Source organism: Rhinolophus hipposideros (assembly GCF_964194185.1).
Source record: "Rhinolophus hipposideros genome assembly, chromosome: 5".
In the NCBI taxonomy this organism is placed as follows: Eukaryota; Metazoa; Chordata; class Mammalia; order Chiroptera; family Rhinolophidae; genus Rhinolophus; species Rhinolophus hipposideros.
This window is the reverse complement of record NC_138051.1, coordinates 31,931,732-31,949,105: the sequence shown is the minus strand read 5'-3', so window position 1 is coordinate 31,949,105 and position 17,374 is coordinate 31,931,732. Positions and strand designations below refer to the sequence as shown.

At 40.2% G+C, this 17,374-nt stretch overlaps 1 protein-coding gene across 1 annotated transcript in view; it reads right to left on the bottom strand.

Annotated features, from left to right (window-relative positions):
* LOC308497862 (ryanodine receptor 3) overlaps positions 1-17,374 on the bottom strand; it is a gene marked incomplete at its 3' end in the record, with an annotated part of 275,261 nt that overhangs the window by 137,257 nt on the left and 120,630 nt on the right. Inside the window, exons 18-19 of the mRNA XM_081048956.1 lie at positions 11,003-11,195; positions 501-717 (exon numbers count right to left, since the gene is read on the bottom strand). Of these exons, the coding sequence (XP_080905082.1) occupies positions 501-717; positions 11,003-11,195 (410 nt within the window). The remainder of the gene's footprint in view (positions 1-500; positions 718-11,002; positions 11,196-17,374) is intronic.

Sequence of the window (17,374 nt, the reverse complement as noted above, 5' to 3'; positions counted from 1 at the left end):
TCAGCTCTTATTGATCCCATTCTGGTTACTTCAACCCTGGATGCCCATCCCCAGGTAAGCTTATTAATGGTCCTGATTGAATTCTATCCTCTCTAAACACAGACTTCTAGAAACATAATAGCCCAAAGGGCATTCCTCGCATTTACTTGTGCACACTCTTCAGTCTGCATTTATTACACTTAGACTGTTAAAAGATAATACATTTGTTCCTTTACCTCTTCAACTTGGTTATGAATTCCCAGAGAGTACTGATCTCTTGCTGCCTACGCTTCACAGAGCCTAGTACAATGCCTTGCAGGTAGCAAGTACTCAACTTGTTCATTGGCTGAGAAATCCCTAAAGAGCTCAATCTACACATGTGGTGGAAACATGAAGAATAGCGATTGCTCACATTACATGACAATTTTACAGAATGTATAGTGAGAATGGTTCAAGGCCAATGCAGAAAAAAGGGTGTAGCCCTGTTGCTTCATGGCCTCCTGCTGGCAGCTTGAACCTACCTGACTGGTGTCTATGGGGCATGGGATGAAAGAAGCTTGGGAGAGGAACTGGGTGGTACCCAACAGATCTCTGATGCCTTCAGCATCGCGTTTATATTCTTTGACAGGCTCCAATCTCATCTTTTCTTTGGGAAGTAAGGCTTCATAGCAAGGGGCATAGCCCGAGGGAGGCAGAAACTTGAATTCTCCATGACGTCCACCCATCAGGAAACGTATTCTGTGCCATTTGGAGAGACCAGGAAGAGAGAGGTTACAAAAATTTCCTAGCCCATGTACATGAAAATTCAAGATCAGTTCTCACCACTCCAAAATCATTTTGTTGGGAAGTGACAATTTAGATTCAGCACAGCAAAATTCTAAAGTAGGCAACAAAGCAGTGGAGAGAGAATCGAGTATCAGTGTATGATCCTCAGTGGACTCACGTCAGCTAAGTTCTTACAAGCTAATTTGAATGTTAATATCACTACATTTAAAAAAAAAAGGTCCTTACTCTAGTAGGTAAATCATTCCTCTAGATATGATTACTAGAGTATTAAAAAGAATAACAGTGATGATGATAACATTATTCTCTGAAAATACCACTGGAATTATAGCATGAGAACTTTACGTCTTTTTATTTGAGGGAGATTACTCACACACCAATTAAAGACAGCATGATATAACGATGTGAGGGAAATTGGAACTTCTTATTTTAAGACGCAGGCAAAAGATTAAGTAACACCAGAGTATTAACTCACAAATGATATACAAGCCAAGAGACATGAATAGAAATGATCCTCTCCAGAGGCTGCAGTTCCCCAAAGCAGTCAGATGAGGGCGACTCTGAGGAAGCAGCAGCAGGTGGCCACCACCCTAAGGGACCAAACGGGAGCAAAGTGTTTGCTCACTACTGTCTCAGTGCCTTTCTCAGGGGTACCACTGCCCTGCTGGCCTCCACCCACTTCAGCAGTGTCCGCAGGGACCTCCCAAGGAAGGAAAGAACAGTTGGGGGCTCATAGTAATGAACCGCACTAATTACCAATACACTGAAGTCTTTCAATATTTTAATTTAGCATTCTGGCTGAATGTAAGCCCCATATCTATAGGTTAGGTTAGGATTAGGGTTAGACCCCAAAGCTCCCCTTGCAAGGAGGAGAGAGTGCAAGTGAACTATTTCAAAGTGATACTTCATGTGCTCCTAGGTCTGTACGTAGAAATACCGCTTTTGCAAAATCAACTGCAACCACATTAAACTGATGAGGAAATATGACTGAAGTTTTCCGTAATGAAAACATGCTAAGATATGTAGCCCAGCGGGGTCAACAATTTCACACAGAAAAATAAATCAGTCCATACTTGTACACACAGTACCTGCACACAACTTTGAACAACTACTTACTGAGCCCATATGACTTGCGATGCCCTCTGCACTAAGGGTCCAGCAATGAACAAAGCATACAGCAGGCATCCAAGTAGACAAGTAGGCCTAATTAGTGATTGGGAGGCATTTGATGAGGGAATAAAGAGGGAGATGTGAAATAACTCAGGGAAGGGGGTTGCTCCTTCCTGTATTGGAGACAAGGAAGGCCTCTCTGAGGAGGAGATGTGTAGGGATAAGGTAAAGCCAATTAGTTCAAAATCTGGAGGAGGAGCATTCTAGGCAGAAGAACGACACATGCAAAGGCCCTGAGGTAGGGAAGAGTGTGGGTGGAGGGTGGTGTGATGAGAACACGAGAACCAAGGGGCAGGAGATGAGGCTGGACCCTTCCGGGCTAGATCAGGCAGAGTCTGTGAGCCATGGCAAGGACTTGGGACTTTCTTCCAGGTGGAAAGCTTCTGAGAGATTTTAAGGAGAAGAAATGTCAGATTCTTCAAGTTGTTCTATGTAGACAGGCCTGACAACTAATGAGGAAGCACTTGGAGGACCTGACACCCATCTAGTCACAGTGAGAGATGAGGGTGGGTTGGATCAAGGTGATGATGGCTAAGGTGGGAAACAGCAGCCAGATCCTACTTTTGTTTTGGAATTAGGAATATTAGGAATTGCTGATAGAGTGGGCATGTGTGAGGAGGGGGATGAGGTATATGGAGGAAGGATTACGATCTCGCAAAGTTCTCATAGCAACACTCTCCACCAGGCCTCACTTCCTTTAACTGAAATACCGTGTTCCCCGAAAATAAGACCTAACTGGAAAATAAGCCCGAGCACCCCCTGAACGTAAGCCTTAATGCGTCTTTTGGGACAAAAATTAATATAAGACCCGGTTTTATTTTCGGGGAAACATAGTATTTTGGTAGGGCAGCTTTGCAAGAGAATCTCCGTGTTGGCTGAGTAATTATGATTGTGGAAATGCCTAATTATGAAACTGGAAAATAAACATCTTCTCAACTGAGAGATATTAAGGTTTTTTTTCCCTTCCCAATACAAATTCTTTATCCAAAGAGCATTTTATAAAATGCTGTTTTCAAATTAATTATAGAAATCATATGAAACCTCCCACTTTCCCGTTTTAAAGAACTAAACAACAATGATATACAATTAGAACCACAATAATCTCTTGTGAATGTTCCTGCATAAAATGCTCTGTAATAGGGCACAATCTATGTATATTAAAATATGGACAATGACATTAAAACAAAATTGAATCATTAGCCTGCAATGTTACTAATTTAGTGAAACTTCAGGAAATAATGACTAAGCCTTGAAATTATTTGCTGAGAATTTCCCCATTCAACTACAATATAACAGATTGTGTTACTGACATGTTGAAACTATAGGATAAAACTGGATCCTTTTGAGCAAAGAATGTGTGTGGGACATTTTTTTCCCCCTTCCTCGTCTCGTTGAACATCCTTCCTGGGAGAAGCTGAACTGGGAGCTTGTACAGCAAATGTAGTCTTTGTTCCTCACTAGTGTATGGATTCCAAGAACAAGTAAATGGCCTACGAGGATTTCTAGACTTAATTATTCATGAGCTCTCTTGCCAGTTCTGTTTAGTTTTAAAATTTCTCTTACGTTTTAAAATCTACTGTCATCTCTGAACAGATAACGAATCAAGAACGGTAGAGTTCTATATAGCACTTAAGGAGAACAATGCTTTCTGTTTTTATATTCAGTTATTAAAAGGAGAATGATAGTTTGGTTATAAATCTTAATCTTATCTCCTCTAATGGCCACACAAACTGTAAAACAATCATGTAACATAGCCAGTAATCCGTGCTGACTGCTTACTGAAGCATAATCTTCAAAGGCCTTATGGTGTGCTTCAGTGGGCAGAAGGAACAGTCCTGGGTTGCTTCCAAAGCCCTGCCAGACAGGAGCCCTGCTTCCCAGCAGCTGAGGCCACGCACACCCACTGCCCATGGCTCCTCCCCTCACTGCCCACGAGCAGCTGCCCAGAGACTGTGGAAAGGGCTCCAAGAAACCACCACCACCATTTGTGGTCCTGCTCATAGTCCTTTCTGGGAGATCCAAACTCTCCAGGTCAAAGGAGAGCACTAGGGAGAAAATATAAGTTTGTAGGGAATATCAAAAGAAAGAAATAAAAAATCTGAAATCCACTTTATTTGAGGATATTAAAATGGGCTCCCCTCTGTCTTGGAGTTTTGAGCAGAATTCCCAAAGGTGGATAATTCTGTGAAGGCCAATATTTTCACACTGAAGTGAGGTGCTGGATCAACTATGGAGGAGCTACCAAAAACTGTGAACGCAGTTCTGTCAGCTTTAGCCCACCGCACACCTCCACGAAGATAAGGAAGGTAAAGACGTAAAGACGTCATGTGGAGAGAACTGGCAGGGAGACAGGGAGAGGGGAGGTTCTCCCCACCTGAAGTCAAAGAATGCGAGCTTCAAGGAACTATTCAGAAGCTTTAGAAGTGTCCCTTGAAATTTGGTGAGGAACACATTTGCCTGGAGACAGAGCGGGGGAGGAGGGAGGAGGCTCATGGGAAAAAGGGACAGAAATGGGGCCAATGACTGTGTTCTTGGAAGGTCAGGTGAGCCAGATGCCAGCCATCACAAGAGGAATTATGCCCAGAAGGGCAAATAACTGAGCAGACATGAGAAACCCATAGGCTGAGGGAGGTGAAAGGCCTATGCAGGGGGTGGGGGAATGCAGAGGGAGGTGTGTGGTCAGCTAGAGGGAGCAACCAGCAGAGGTGGTAACGCTGGTGTCCAAGGAACTGCAGTCAGAGACTCCTAGTCTGAGGCTCTCCAAAACCAACCAACCAAACAAACAAACAAAAAACTACAGAAGAGCCCCAGAAGAGAAAGAGGCAACCATTACACAAAGAGGCAGCAATTATACAACCCCTACACAAAGATCTGATGCCACAGTACAGCTTCACCGACTCCATAGCATGGGCCTTTCCAACAGTCGTCTTGCCCCCTGGACTCCACTCTCTAGGCACCTGAGACAGGAGCTGGCTAACGGGGGCGAAGCTCTGCCGACAGAGCCAAGAAACCAGCCTCAAAACTCTAGGCTGAAGTGGGGCAAGGCTCAAACATCAACTGGATACAAATCTGGAGTTTTTATATTCAAATAGATGGAACTTTTAAATTACTGACAAGATTGCTCTTGTTCTTATTCTTAACAGGAGTAATAATGGCTACGGAACCTGCCCAAGAACTTACCCAGAAGTCCAGAGCTAGCATTTGAAAGAGTAGAAGGAGAAACCACAAAGTTACACCTACCAAGTCTGCTCCTTTCAATAAATCCGTTATCTAGTACTTAATATTAGCCTTTTAAATCTTTTGCCTCATTCATAAATGGGAAATTTCCGAATAGAATATAACTCTCTTTTCTCTAGGTGCATTCTTCCCGCTCCTTGGGTTCCACTGAATCTCCCAGCACCATAAAAAAGGTTAAATTTAAACAAAAAGTTAAGAATTGAGTTCATTAAAATTAGTTCGTTATCCTCAGATTTTTCTCTATATTGATGGATTTTAAAAATCAATTTCATTATTCAATTTAATCTCTTTCACTAAAGCACTTGTATCATCTTCCGGGGTTCTTCCTATAACTCAGACATTCCATCAGCTCTCAAAGAAGGTATTTTCTTTGCTTCTTAAAATGATTACAGTAAGCAGCTGTGTCTTTAGATACCCCCACTTCAGAATGAGCAACAACTTCAGTAATAGTCACCTGGGAGTAGTGAAGTTTTGGGATGTGTAGAGGAATTTTCTATTTACTTGACTAATATTTTGAAAACAGAGCAAATTGTACTGAAAAATCCTCGCTAGCACTTTCAGTTTCATCTTTAAAATGTATGCATTTTTGCTTGCCAGTTTGCAGAAGAGATGAGAATACCTGGTGCAAATTCCCAGATTTGAAAGACTGACCCATGAATAAAAAAAGTACAGTAAAATCAAAGCTTTACTATGCTCAGAAGGGATAACTAGGTTTCTTTATTCAAACCTTATTGGCAAACATGTGAAGTCACTTTAGTCTTAGTTACTAGATGTCTCATTACTCTTATCTGCTATTGAGTTACCCACCTCCCCACCAGAGAGTTGGGATGGTGTCCTAAAGAACAAAAAGATACAGGCTGTGGTTAAGAAGACAAAGAATTAGCAAGCTTTTGCTGACCTGAATTTAACTTATAAGTCATGATTCATAATTCCATCTTTAGTCCATATTGCTAAGATGGGAGAAGAATCTGAGTTATGTACGTTCCCACATTCGTATTCTTTCTGGCCAGTGTTTGATGAACGCTCAGGGCAAGCCAGCCAGTGCTCATCATGTTCTTCACAGAATTATATTTATCTCAGCAATAATTTCCACAGCATCGACCACAGCAAGCTGGAAATAGCAAAGCTGTTGGTTCCCTGAATTTTAGCCAAACCTGGTGGATACTAACAGAAAACAAACACCAAACACAAACACCAACCGTCTTTGGATATTGTTGTTTTTATAAATTAGAATGGGCTGGTAAAAGAGATATGAAGATGAGAAAATAACCTATGGGGGAGTTCAACTATAGCTATAATATATATTCTACTACAGTGACTAATCCATCAATTTTCTGCAAACCAAAATGTAGCACCCAAATTTCACTAAATATTGCAGCTTCTGTGTAATGTTTTCCATGTGGTCCATGCCATAATGCCATTTTGCAGGGTGAGACCACCTTTTACAAAGACCGTCCTGGCACCTGAGTAACTCAACCTTTTGGGTGGCCTCCAAGGTACATATGCCTCATCCAAAATTCTGTCGCAAAAGGGACAGGGCTGTTATATCAAAGCCCTGCTACACTAATCATACCGGTCATAAATCACAGTGAGAAGAAAACTGAGAAAGCATATTCATAGTAGTTAGAACAGAGTACATATTGATTTGTGGATTTTGTTAGTAATTACTCATGCTGCCTTTGACTTCACTGCGGGTAAATCTAATTGGAAAAGATTTCTGCTCTTTGATGACTGCTGGCAGGCACATCCTAATCAGGTGTTATTAACAACATAGTTTGTAATTATAAAATAACTGTAGGGTCGCAAAGTCAAGACTACAACCTCAGTAAGTAGGAGGAAATGGGGCTGTAAAAGAGAAATCTAATTTAGAGGCCACACAGAGTTAAAAATGAGAACATTTCTAAATGCTCCTATGACAGAAGAATCTTTCTCTCGATGGGCATAACCTTGTACCTTGCTGGGAGGGACATTACATATCAGGTAAATATTCTACTGTATTGGGTATAGACAATAATTTCTTTTCAATTTTATTATTACACACATTTATTTTCAATAAGATACTCTAACTTGGAATTAGGTTTCTGGTTTCCCTTTCTAGTTTTTTGCACAACCAAACTAAAGTAGTAGAAAGAGGAACTGCTATGTTTCGGCACCAAATCATATTTGATCAGTTGATGTAAGAGTAAGTATTGGTTTATCAATCCCCTTTACTCTTAAGGGAAAAGAAACAAACTGGTTACTCTCCAATATGGGACCAGCACTGACTGACCAATGACATCCTGTGACAGACTAAACGTACTTTAATAAAGTGTTATTTCTCAAGTATACAGGCCAACTGAGATTCCATCTCTCCTCAGATCATATCCTGTTCTGAGAACCAAAGACAGGAATATCTCAGAGGTGATATTTTCCTGACAGAGAGGAGGCTTGAGAGACATCAAGCTTCCGGCACTCAGGTTTGCTGGTTCAGTTGCACTAAGCAAGAATCTCTCACATCTGTGGTGTTAACTTTTCGAGTTAACACATGTGAACAGTTCAGTTTCTTAAATTCTCTCAGCAGTTGTGCCTTAGAAATGGGTTAGACATCTCATTTTTATTATCTTGGAACTTTGCTTCTCTTTCTCCTGTGCACTGAGAAGGCTGCATGATCTGCTGACCTAGAGACAACATGCTAGAAACATCCTCCACACGTGGATGCATTTCAGTCACCTATTTCTTCATTTGCTACCTGCAGTTCTTTCCGAGAGAAGATTTGAGAAAAATCCCCACCCAAAACCACCAAGACAACAAAACAAAACAAAAAACCCCACACTCTCAAAAGTCCTATCTCACAGCTCTGAGGAAGATTGGATGAATGAGTTAATGATTAAAAATCGTTATGCAACTTGCAAGACTGGATGTACTATTCTCTAAACACATAATACTCAGAAAAGCCCATTAGGCAGCAGACTGGAAAAGACCTGTCTTCAGAGATTTGACTTCTAGCTAAGTACTATTCTCAGGTGATAAGTAAAATCCAGTGAGCGGGATGTGGTCAAAACAAACAAAGAAGGGAAGGGCACTGATGCTGGGTGGCAAAGGCCATTACGTATCCAGGCAAATGTGGTCCTGGGAACTGGCTGCTCAGTGAGCAGTTTCTCCACAAGAAAGGCCTTGAGTCATCAGGTGGATGACCCAAATGTTGTTCCATCGTGTTTCGATTTTATTCATTGTCTTTATTCCCAGGGAATGGAGTGGGGAAGATGTACAACTGGGCCTACTATGGTTTCCCACCCCGATTGCCAGAGAGACGGTCTTTGTTTCAATCAGTTTTCTCTGTGCTTATAACACCTCTGTCTTTCTATAATTCTCCTTGTTTTCTACATACTCCTTGTGGATATCAACGAGGAATATGTTACACCACATTTAAAAAGGGAGCATTGGGATGGAATTCTCATGGAAATATCCTCTGAACAGAGAACCACAGGTAAAGAACTGCCAACGCTTTAGAATATAGTCCATGGGGGCTGATGTAAAATTCTCTGGCTTGAATTTGTGATGAGTAGATTTGCAACCCTAGTAAAGTTTTACAATGGTGGTTCTCCATTTCTTACAAGAATCTCCAACAATGATGTTTAATTTTAATATGCTATATCCACCTACATGAGTATGCTTATAAATATGCATATGTGGATTTGTGTATATGTATGTGTATGCTGTGTCACTATGCACGTTTGCAAACATGAATTACTGTGTGCTGTGTATGTTTGCATATCTGTGTCAAATTCTAAACATTGAATATCATTTACAAAGGATGATCCTTTGTTCCTAAACAGTTTATTTAAACAGAATTTTTATGCTCTATTAGAAAACATGGGAACATATCTTGGTTTATCAATCTACTGAGGTGCTGAGGCCTATCGCAGTGGTGTCACTCTGGAAATGCCATCACTTGGATGTTTGGAGCTCCGAGGTCATTTTTGTGTGGTCTCAGCTCTAAGCCCTGCTCTCCACAACTTTCCTCTTTTCAAGGCTCTGTCCAATGGTTTCCATGGAAACCAGAGAGATCCTAACTGTGTTGAGTGTCGTTTCCCCCTCAATTGACTGTGATTTCTTTAATGGGCAGAGATTAAGAATGGCTAAGAAAGTTTTGGAAAAGGTGAGTTATAATAAGGTCTTGCCTTGTAGATGTTAAAATGTATTGTCAGATTAAAATAGTTAATATAGTTAATATAGCATCCAACTGATATAAGGAAAGGCGGCAGAGCAGTGAATGCAAGAAAAACAGCATGCAGAGTAGAAGCCCAATTTAAGGTAAAAACATTGAGATGTATAAATAAAAAGGCAATATGATTATCTCTGGGTGGTACGATTATAAGTTCTTGCTATTTTCTTTGACTTGCATTACTTTGATAAAAGGGAAAAAATAGAAAAATACCTAAGTACAAAAAGGTAAATCAGAAACAGGGAAAAATATTTAAAACCAATAATAGTTCAAACCTTAATATATTAAACCAGAATGACCCAAAACATTAATACCAGAAAGGAAGAAAACACAAAATTTACAAAAAATATTGGGTTAAAATAATACGTAAAAACAGTAAGCCTAAAAAAATGCTTAACCACATCTGTAGTCAATAGAAAATTAAAACTTTAAGATGCAATTTCCTCAAATTAGCACAGATGAAAAATAACTAATAATAGTAAAAGTTCATGAGTACCCAATCAGTTGTGTATTCCCATTCACAATGAGAGTGGAAGCCAAAATCCTTTATCTGACATGTTTTGGAGTTGTGTTTCAGACATCAGAATTCTTTGGATTTTAAAAAAGAAAGAAGGTACATATAATATATATTAAATAGACGCTCCAGTCAGGGGTTGTATTCCATAATCAAACACATTAATATTTCTACAGTTAAACATGTAAATATTCACAAGAAGTGGAATAAGTAAAAGACTACAAATAGCCTCATTTCTGTTCACGGCAGTTTTAACACAAGAGTTCAGGTCAGATTTTGTGATGAAATGAATTATGCAAAATTTATGTTTCTCGGAGCTTTTGAGATTTCAGAATTATTGATAATGAGTTCTGAACTGTTCATACAATCTTACTGAAAACCTATTCGGCCATGTAATTTTAAACCTAAACTTTAAAAAGTTCATACCTTTCGACCTACTTTTATGAGGAACTAAACAGAAAGGCAGACAAAAAGTTATGCTGAAGAATGTTCATAGTAATTTATAACAAAGTGGACTCAGCACGACAGTCTAACAACAAAGTAATGGCTATATTATGGGAGGGCCAAATAAAAGGATATGATACAGCCATTTGAATCATTTGGAGGAGGGTCCTTAATGACTCAGGAAAAGGTTTACTACATATTCCTGAATGAAAAATAATCGAGACATAAAACTTCCTACTTAGTGTGATATCAATTAAAAAAGAAATACATATATTTGTAGAATAAAAGACTTGAAGAAAATACACCAAAATACCAATAGAGATTATAACTAAATGTTGAGATCATGGGTGATATTTATTGTCTTATTTATAACTGTATCTTTCAAATTTTTTATAATGAGCATGTAATACTTTTCGTAGTTATCAACGTCACTTTCTACACAGGACTTATTATCTGAAGATAGTATGTAACCACTGGCAGGAGGTATGTGTTCAACAAGTCTGTACGGAGTGAATGACCCTGCCCTGCTCTCTGCTTTTCACCATCACTTTCTTGGTGGAGTTGGGCTGAGGGTGCTGAAGCCCTGAGGGGATAATCACAGTCCCCAGCTCACGGGAGTGGTAGGGGGTGGGGTCCCGGCTACTCTCCATGAGATCACAGCCATCACTTACTTGACACCTGCTGAAAAGCTCACCACAGGGAAGAAGAGCCCATCTGTGCTGAAGTTCTCAAACATCCCCTGCACAGGCTGCCCGTTGATGCGGAAAGAGATGCTGGGCACTCCGAGGTCGAGGCAACAGCTCACCACGTCGTCTGATTTCAGGAGGTGCTGGTTGAGGGAGGCCACGGCTCTGGGAATGCGGCCTAGTGAGCAAAGAACAACAGGAAGGAATGTGGGCCTGTGGAAGAAACGCTCACAGGCCACCAGTGGGAGGGGAGAAGTATGAGGGCACACAGGAGGTCTTTGAAATGCAACTGCGCTTTCCCAAACTGTGTGAGACGAGCAATGAGGAATGATTTCTAAGATGGTGAGTGGGCCGTCTGAGACGACATGAGTCTCAGAGGAAACTCGCAAGCTGTCAGAAATGAGAACAAACAAGAATTCGACCTGTTTAATGTGCGCCCAGATTCTGGCCTGGTGTTTAAAATAACGGACAGACTGCCTTTGCTCTCTTCTGTTTCCTCTCCATGATGTTCTGGAAGGCTTAACTACTGTTAGCCTAGTAATTAGTTTCTGAAGTTATGGAAACAAAAACAATAATAATCACATTTCTTGTGGCTTACAATGTGTCAGGCACTCTTCTAATCAATCTACACGGAATAAATTCATTCAGAACTCGCAACAACCTGACATTTTCATTGGCTAGATGAGGAAACTTGAGTCCACAAAGGTGAGAGACTTGCCCAAAGCTACAGAGTTAGTAAGTGACAGAACCAAGACTCAAGGCCAGGAGGTCTGGTTCTAGATATGCCCCTTAACTGCTCCACGCTATTATCTCTTGTGTGGTATACAGCACATCAGCCATTCACTTCATCAAAAGCATAGGAATAATAATGGTACCTTATAAACCACTCCTGATAGCATCGCTGTGGGCATCAATGTACCCATTTTACAGATGTAGGAACTGAGCTTCTACTAAAATCACAGGTTCAGGTTCATGTAGCAGGTAAAGACTTGCAATTTGAATTCAGCCCTCTATGACTTCAAGACCCGTCCCCACACCCACCGTGTGTGCCTCACACCCGCACTCACAAGTGCCATCTTGTTACAGCCAAATTGGAAGGATAAAGCAGGACTCGTCTGAATCATTTGGAGCCTTGAAAACCCTCGCAGGGGTAGTGATATGGGCACGTTAGCACTGGATGCAGGAGCCGTCAACGTGAAGAACAGCAAGGCTATCTAGGTATTACACTGTGCAGCAGCAGTTTGCTTGTTTGTCTTAAAGAATTTTATTACTTAAGATAGGCAGAGAAACAGAGTCACTTATACTCTGTATTGGTGACCTCTTTCGCTATTGTTGCATATCTCCTTCATAAGATGGTTTGTCATTTCCTGACATAACTTAAAGTAGTGAAAAAAATCACCTCTCTCTTTTCTATGTCACATCATTCCATTCTGAAATTTCTATAACTAAATTATCATAACTACTCCCCCACCCCCTAACAGGTTTACAGTTCTACTAGGAAGAGAGTAATGAAGAGGCAAAAGTTAGGTATTAACATGGGGTTTCAGGAAAAATTTTTTTTTAATATATCTTGTTCCTTGATTATAGAAATATTACACATTCATTATAAATGTTCGTTATACTCATATATATATATAGAAAGTATGAACAAGAAAAAATGTTACTCAATAATAAACAGTTCTCTTTCTCTCACACACACACACACACACACACACACACACACACACACACACTTTTAATCCAAACTGGGATAGGATTTAATAACTTGATTTTTCAACTTACCATATTATGAACATTTTATTGTATAATGAAATAGTCATTAGAAACTGGATTTTAATGACTTTATGCCATGAAAAGTTAATTAAAAAAAAAACCCCTTATGATGGGTGAGTTGTTTATAAATTTTGTACATATATCTATTCTATTCCCAGCTTAGAATTATTTAAACTGTTTATTATTTAATGTTTTCAGTGGTTACTGCTATTCTAGTAATAGATTCTAAATAGTGGATTTTAAAGTAGTAAAAATTGCTACACTCTCAATAATGATAATAATAATAATAATAATAATAAATTTAGATGCCCCCTTCTTGTGATTGACAAAACCATATTGTGTTAACTCCCACTCCTGCCCCCAGCATGCTTCCGGAAACAGTAATGAGGCTCAACACTGCCAAACACTGTGCTTGGGGCTGGAATCAAAGACAAAAGACCTAGTTCCTACCCTTAAGAAGTCCATAGTCTGGTGGGAAACAAACATTCAAATAAAGAATCACAATTCAGCACAAGTATTGGAATGAAGGAGATGCCTTCTGGAGGTAGAGGATATCAAGTTGGTTTGCGAGTGTGGGACAAGATGACTTGAAGAATGAAAGTTTCCCTAGATAAATGAGAAAGAGCATTCCAGATAGAAGGAACAGCTTATGTAAAAGGAGTGTATGACACACAGTAAGCTCTCAATTAACATGGTCCATAGGTTTTTGGAAATTCCAACTTCAAATAAAATGACATACAAGGAAGCCAATTTTACCATAGGCTAACTGATACAAATAAGAGTTAAGTTTCTATGGCACATTTCTGGTCACAAAAACATCACCGAACTTCTAAATAAAGACCCAACACACTTTCAATATTAAACACTGAAATAAATGTGAGCTATACATACATTTATGAAAGAGTAATAAAAACAAGTAAGATGATGATTTTCCAACCCGCTTATTCCAGTGTGGGGTTGCAGGTGGCCAGAGCTTCTTCCGGAAGCTCAGGGAGAAAGGTGGGACCCACCCTGGTCAGGACACCCTTCCCTTGCAAGGCGCCCTCACACTCACACCCGCACTCACTCAGACAGGACAATTTAGGCACGCCAGTTCACTTAATGCGCACAGCTTTAGGATATGGACAGAAACTGGAGTACCCGGAGAAAACTCACACAGACGTAGGGAGAACGTGTAAACTCCACACAGGCAGTGGCCCCAACCGAGAGCCGATTTATTTTCTCATCAACATTATGATAAAGTGACGTTGAACTAAACAATGTTATTTGAAGACCTGCTGTATAGGCAGAATGCTAGAGTGATGAGGCTGGAGTGTGGGGACTGACGTGGGGGCTTGATTACGAGACGCGGTGAGGAAGTAAAGCTGGACCAGAACATAGAACAAAATCAGAAATGAAAAAGGGGAAGTTATCACGGACACCACAGAAATACAAAGGATTATCCAAGAATACTATGAAGGACTATATGCCACCAAATTTAATAACTTAGAAGAAATGGACAAGTTCTTAGAATCTGGATTCTCGGCAATGCCACAGCACACAACACCCTCACCGCATGTTGGCAAATCAGCCTGCAGTGGCCCCGGACTTCGGTTTTATAACTGTATACCTTATTTCATTACGAAGAATGAGGAGCAAGTTCCTCATTGTAGAACCTACAGTTGACCTTAATTAAAACAGAACAAATCTAAGCCAAACTTGAAGAGTGTGTGGGTTTGACACGTTTCCAATTTCTCCATTTGAGGAGACTGAGTACTTTCAGCTCCTTTTATGGAATTTAGGCATCCCTGATTCCAGCAGCTTTTTTTCCTTACCATATGCAAGTCTGTTAGCAAAGGAATCTGTGACATTAAAACTCAGCAAATCTTGCTGTATTGTCTCACTCTTAAGATTGCTTGTTTTCCCATGAAACACCAATCCGTCCTGCTTCAATTGTTTCTTTGTGGATTAAATTCTGGAAAATATCACCGCAATCAAAGTCACAGATTTCTGTGAATTTGAGAAAAAGAGAAACTAACTGAAACCCTAGGTGGGACAACTACCAAAGGTTGGACAACCTTTGAAAGTATCTAGATCCTTAAAAATACCAATTAGAAGGAACTGTACCTTTCTGAGATCATATCAACTTGGACAAAACTAGCAGTGCTGAATTGTATGCCCAGGGCCCTCCCTCCTATCCTTCAGGGCTCACCGTTGGCTTCTACGCCAGTCCAAGACTTGGCCCATAAAGATGAAGAGCAGCTTTCGTGGGGGATGCTCTCCATTGATTGCTGTGCCTCGATGCCATCAGAGGCTGAGCTCCAAACTTTATTTATTTAGCCTTCAATACGCCATATCGGCCAAACATCTTTCTGAGAAACAATGGCTGGAAGAATCTCTTCTGTCTGGCCTTGCTTTCTTGGTCGAAAACAACCACCAGGAAAAGCGATTGTGTCCCTGTGGTAAATGACACTGCCTTATATCTCTTTTTTCCCTAAGAGACTGGGTGCCAAGGAGAAGTTGCTATTGGAACACTTGCTAAGATCATCCACAGGCAAACCGAAATCATAATCTGAACCTATTTTTAAAACATATGCAGTAAAGAACACAGAGTTGAGACCAACATTATCTAGAAACTAAAGGGATACTCTTGATAATTCCTGGATAGGAAGCATATTCTTAGCAAGCACTTAGGGCAATGTAATGGGATGTCTCTTTAAATAAAAAAGAGTCCATTTCACATAATATTCATGTTATAAAAGGTCATCTGATAAAGTATATCTAGTTTTAAAATATGAATAGTGTTAAGATTCTGAAACTAGAAAATTAGGGAATTGTGAGATTGCTTTTGTATAGGCTGCTTTATAAATCCATTGTCATCTATAGGAAGTAACCGCTACTCCTGTGAGGGCTTTCAAGGCTCTAAATGATTTGGAAAGTCCTGTAGCTCACATTTAAATACGTGTCATTCCAGTTGCTCTGTAATGAGATGGCATGGGGGGTAGGGTTGGGAAGTGGTCTTGAAGACATGAGGGCTGAGTTCAAATCACAAATCTTTATCTGCTGCAAGAAACTAGACCTGTGATCTTACTAAAAAATCAGCTTTTACATCTGTAAAATGGGTACAGTGATGTCCACATGATGCTGTCAATAACTGTTTGTAAGCTATCACTATTATTCCCAAGCTTTTGATGAAATGAACGACTAATGTCCTGCATACCACTCAAGAGGCAGTAACGGGTACCAGTTAAGAGATATTTTTAGAACCAGATTCCCTGGGCTTGAGTCCTGGCTCTGGCAGTTACTAACTGTGTGACCTTGGGCAATTCATTTAGCTATGTGGACTCAAGTTTCCTCATTTGTCAAATAAAAATAATAATGTTGTGGGATTTGTGAGTTTTGAATAAATCATTCCATGTAGAGTGATTAGAAGAGTGCCTGACACATTGTAAGCTAAAATAGATGCTATTATTATTGTATTTGTAACTCCAGAAACTTTATTACTAGGCTAATAGTAGATAAGCCTGCCAGAACATTATAGGAATATTATGTCTCTTATAATATTAGGAAAAAAAGAACCAAATATGGAGAATCTTAGCATTGAGTCCAGGAAGTGATTTGAAAAATCACTTATTGAGTTATTGAAATCAGTAAGTCCCTTTATTGAAAAATAGTGCTCCAAAATAGTCACTTTCAAATATGTTTAAAAATCAGCTTCTGATCCCTTTCAAACAACCGACAGAAATGGGATGCTCTAGTAAGGAAAAGCAAAGTTGCTACAGAAAGTGTTTCGAAGTCACCTGAACTGCTTTTCAAGATGTTAGAAACCCTGAGTCATCCTAGACACCCCCATTGAGACAGGATGGGGAGTCCCATGACTAGTCAGAGGAAACCTCCCCTGACTCAGAGGCTCAGGCCCATCTAAAGGCCTCTGGAAAGGCCTTTCCCAGCCTAGCATTTTAAGATCAAGAAAAAAGCTCTTTTATCATTGGCTGCACATCTTCAAAATTACTCAAGAATATTTCACCGTGGGAGTTAGTCTATTCTGATGAGTAATGTAGGCAACTGGAAAGACTGATGCTCAGCATTTCCATCACCCCCGGCACTGCAGAGCTTGGCATTATAACATAAACACAAATACTTAGGCATCTGGAAAGAGAGAGGCTCCAAATACGTAAAGATGCTGATGTTTTACCGCCCTCGGATCCTCTCCACACAGCAGTGGAGCTGAAAAGGTCTGAGTCACAGTGGGGTGTGTTTCGATAGACATAGCAAAACCCTGGCATCCATCTTAGGAGGGAGACAGGTAAAGGCCCTCGTATACAAGTTTGACTATAGAGATAAATTATCTTCATGAGTCAGACGTCATAACAAATTGGGAGGCACAATTTTACTCCATTCATTCGCTTCCCGTATCACTTACCTCTTGGGAAGACAAATGCCTCTGCTTATGCCAATTTTGCAAGGGAAACAGTTGTTAAAAGGGAAGAATAGGTGTGATTTCTCCCATGGAACTGCTACGTAGCCAGTAACATACTATAGGCGGCCCTGCACCCAAATCACCTCCAACTTCAGATCTGAAAGGCTGCATGAAGGCCATGTCTG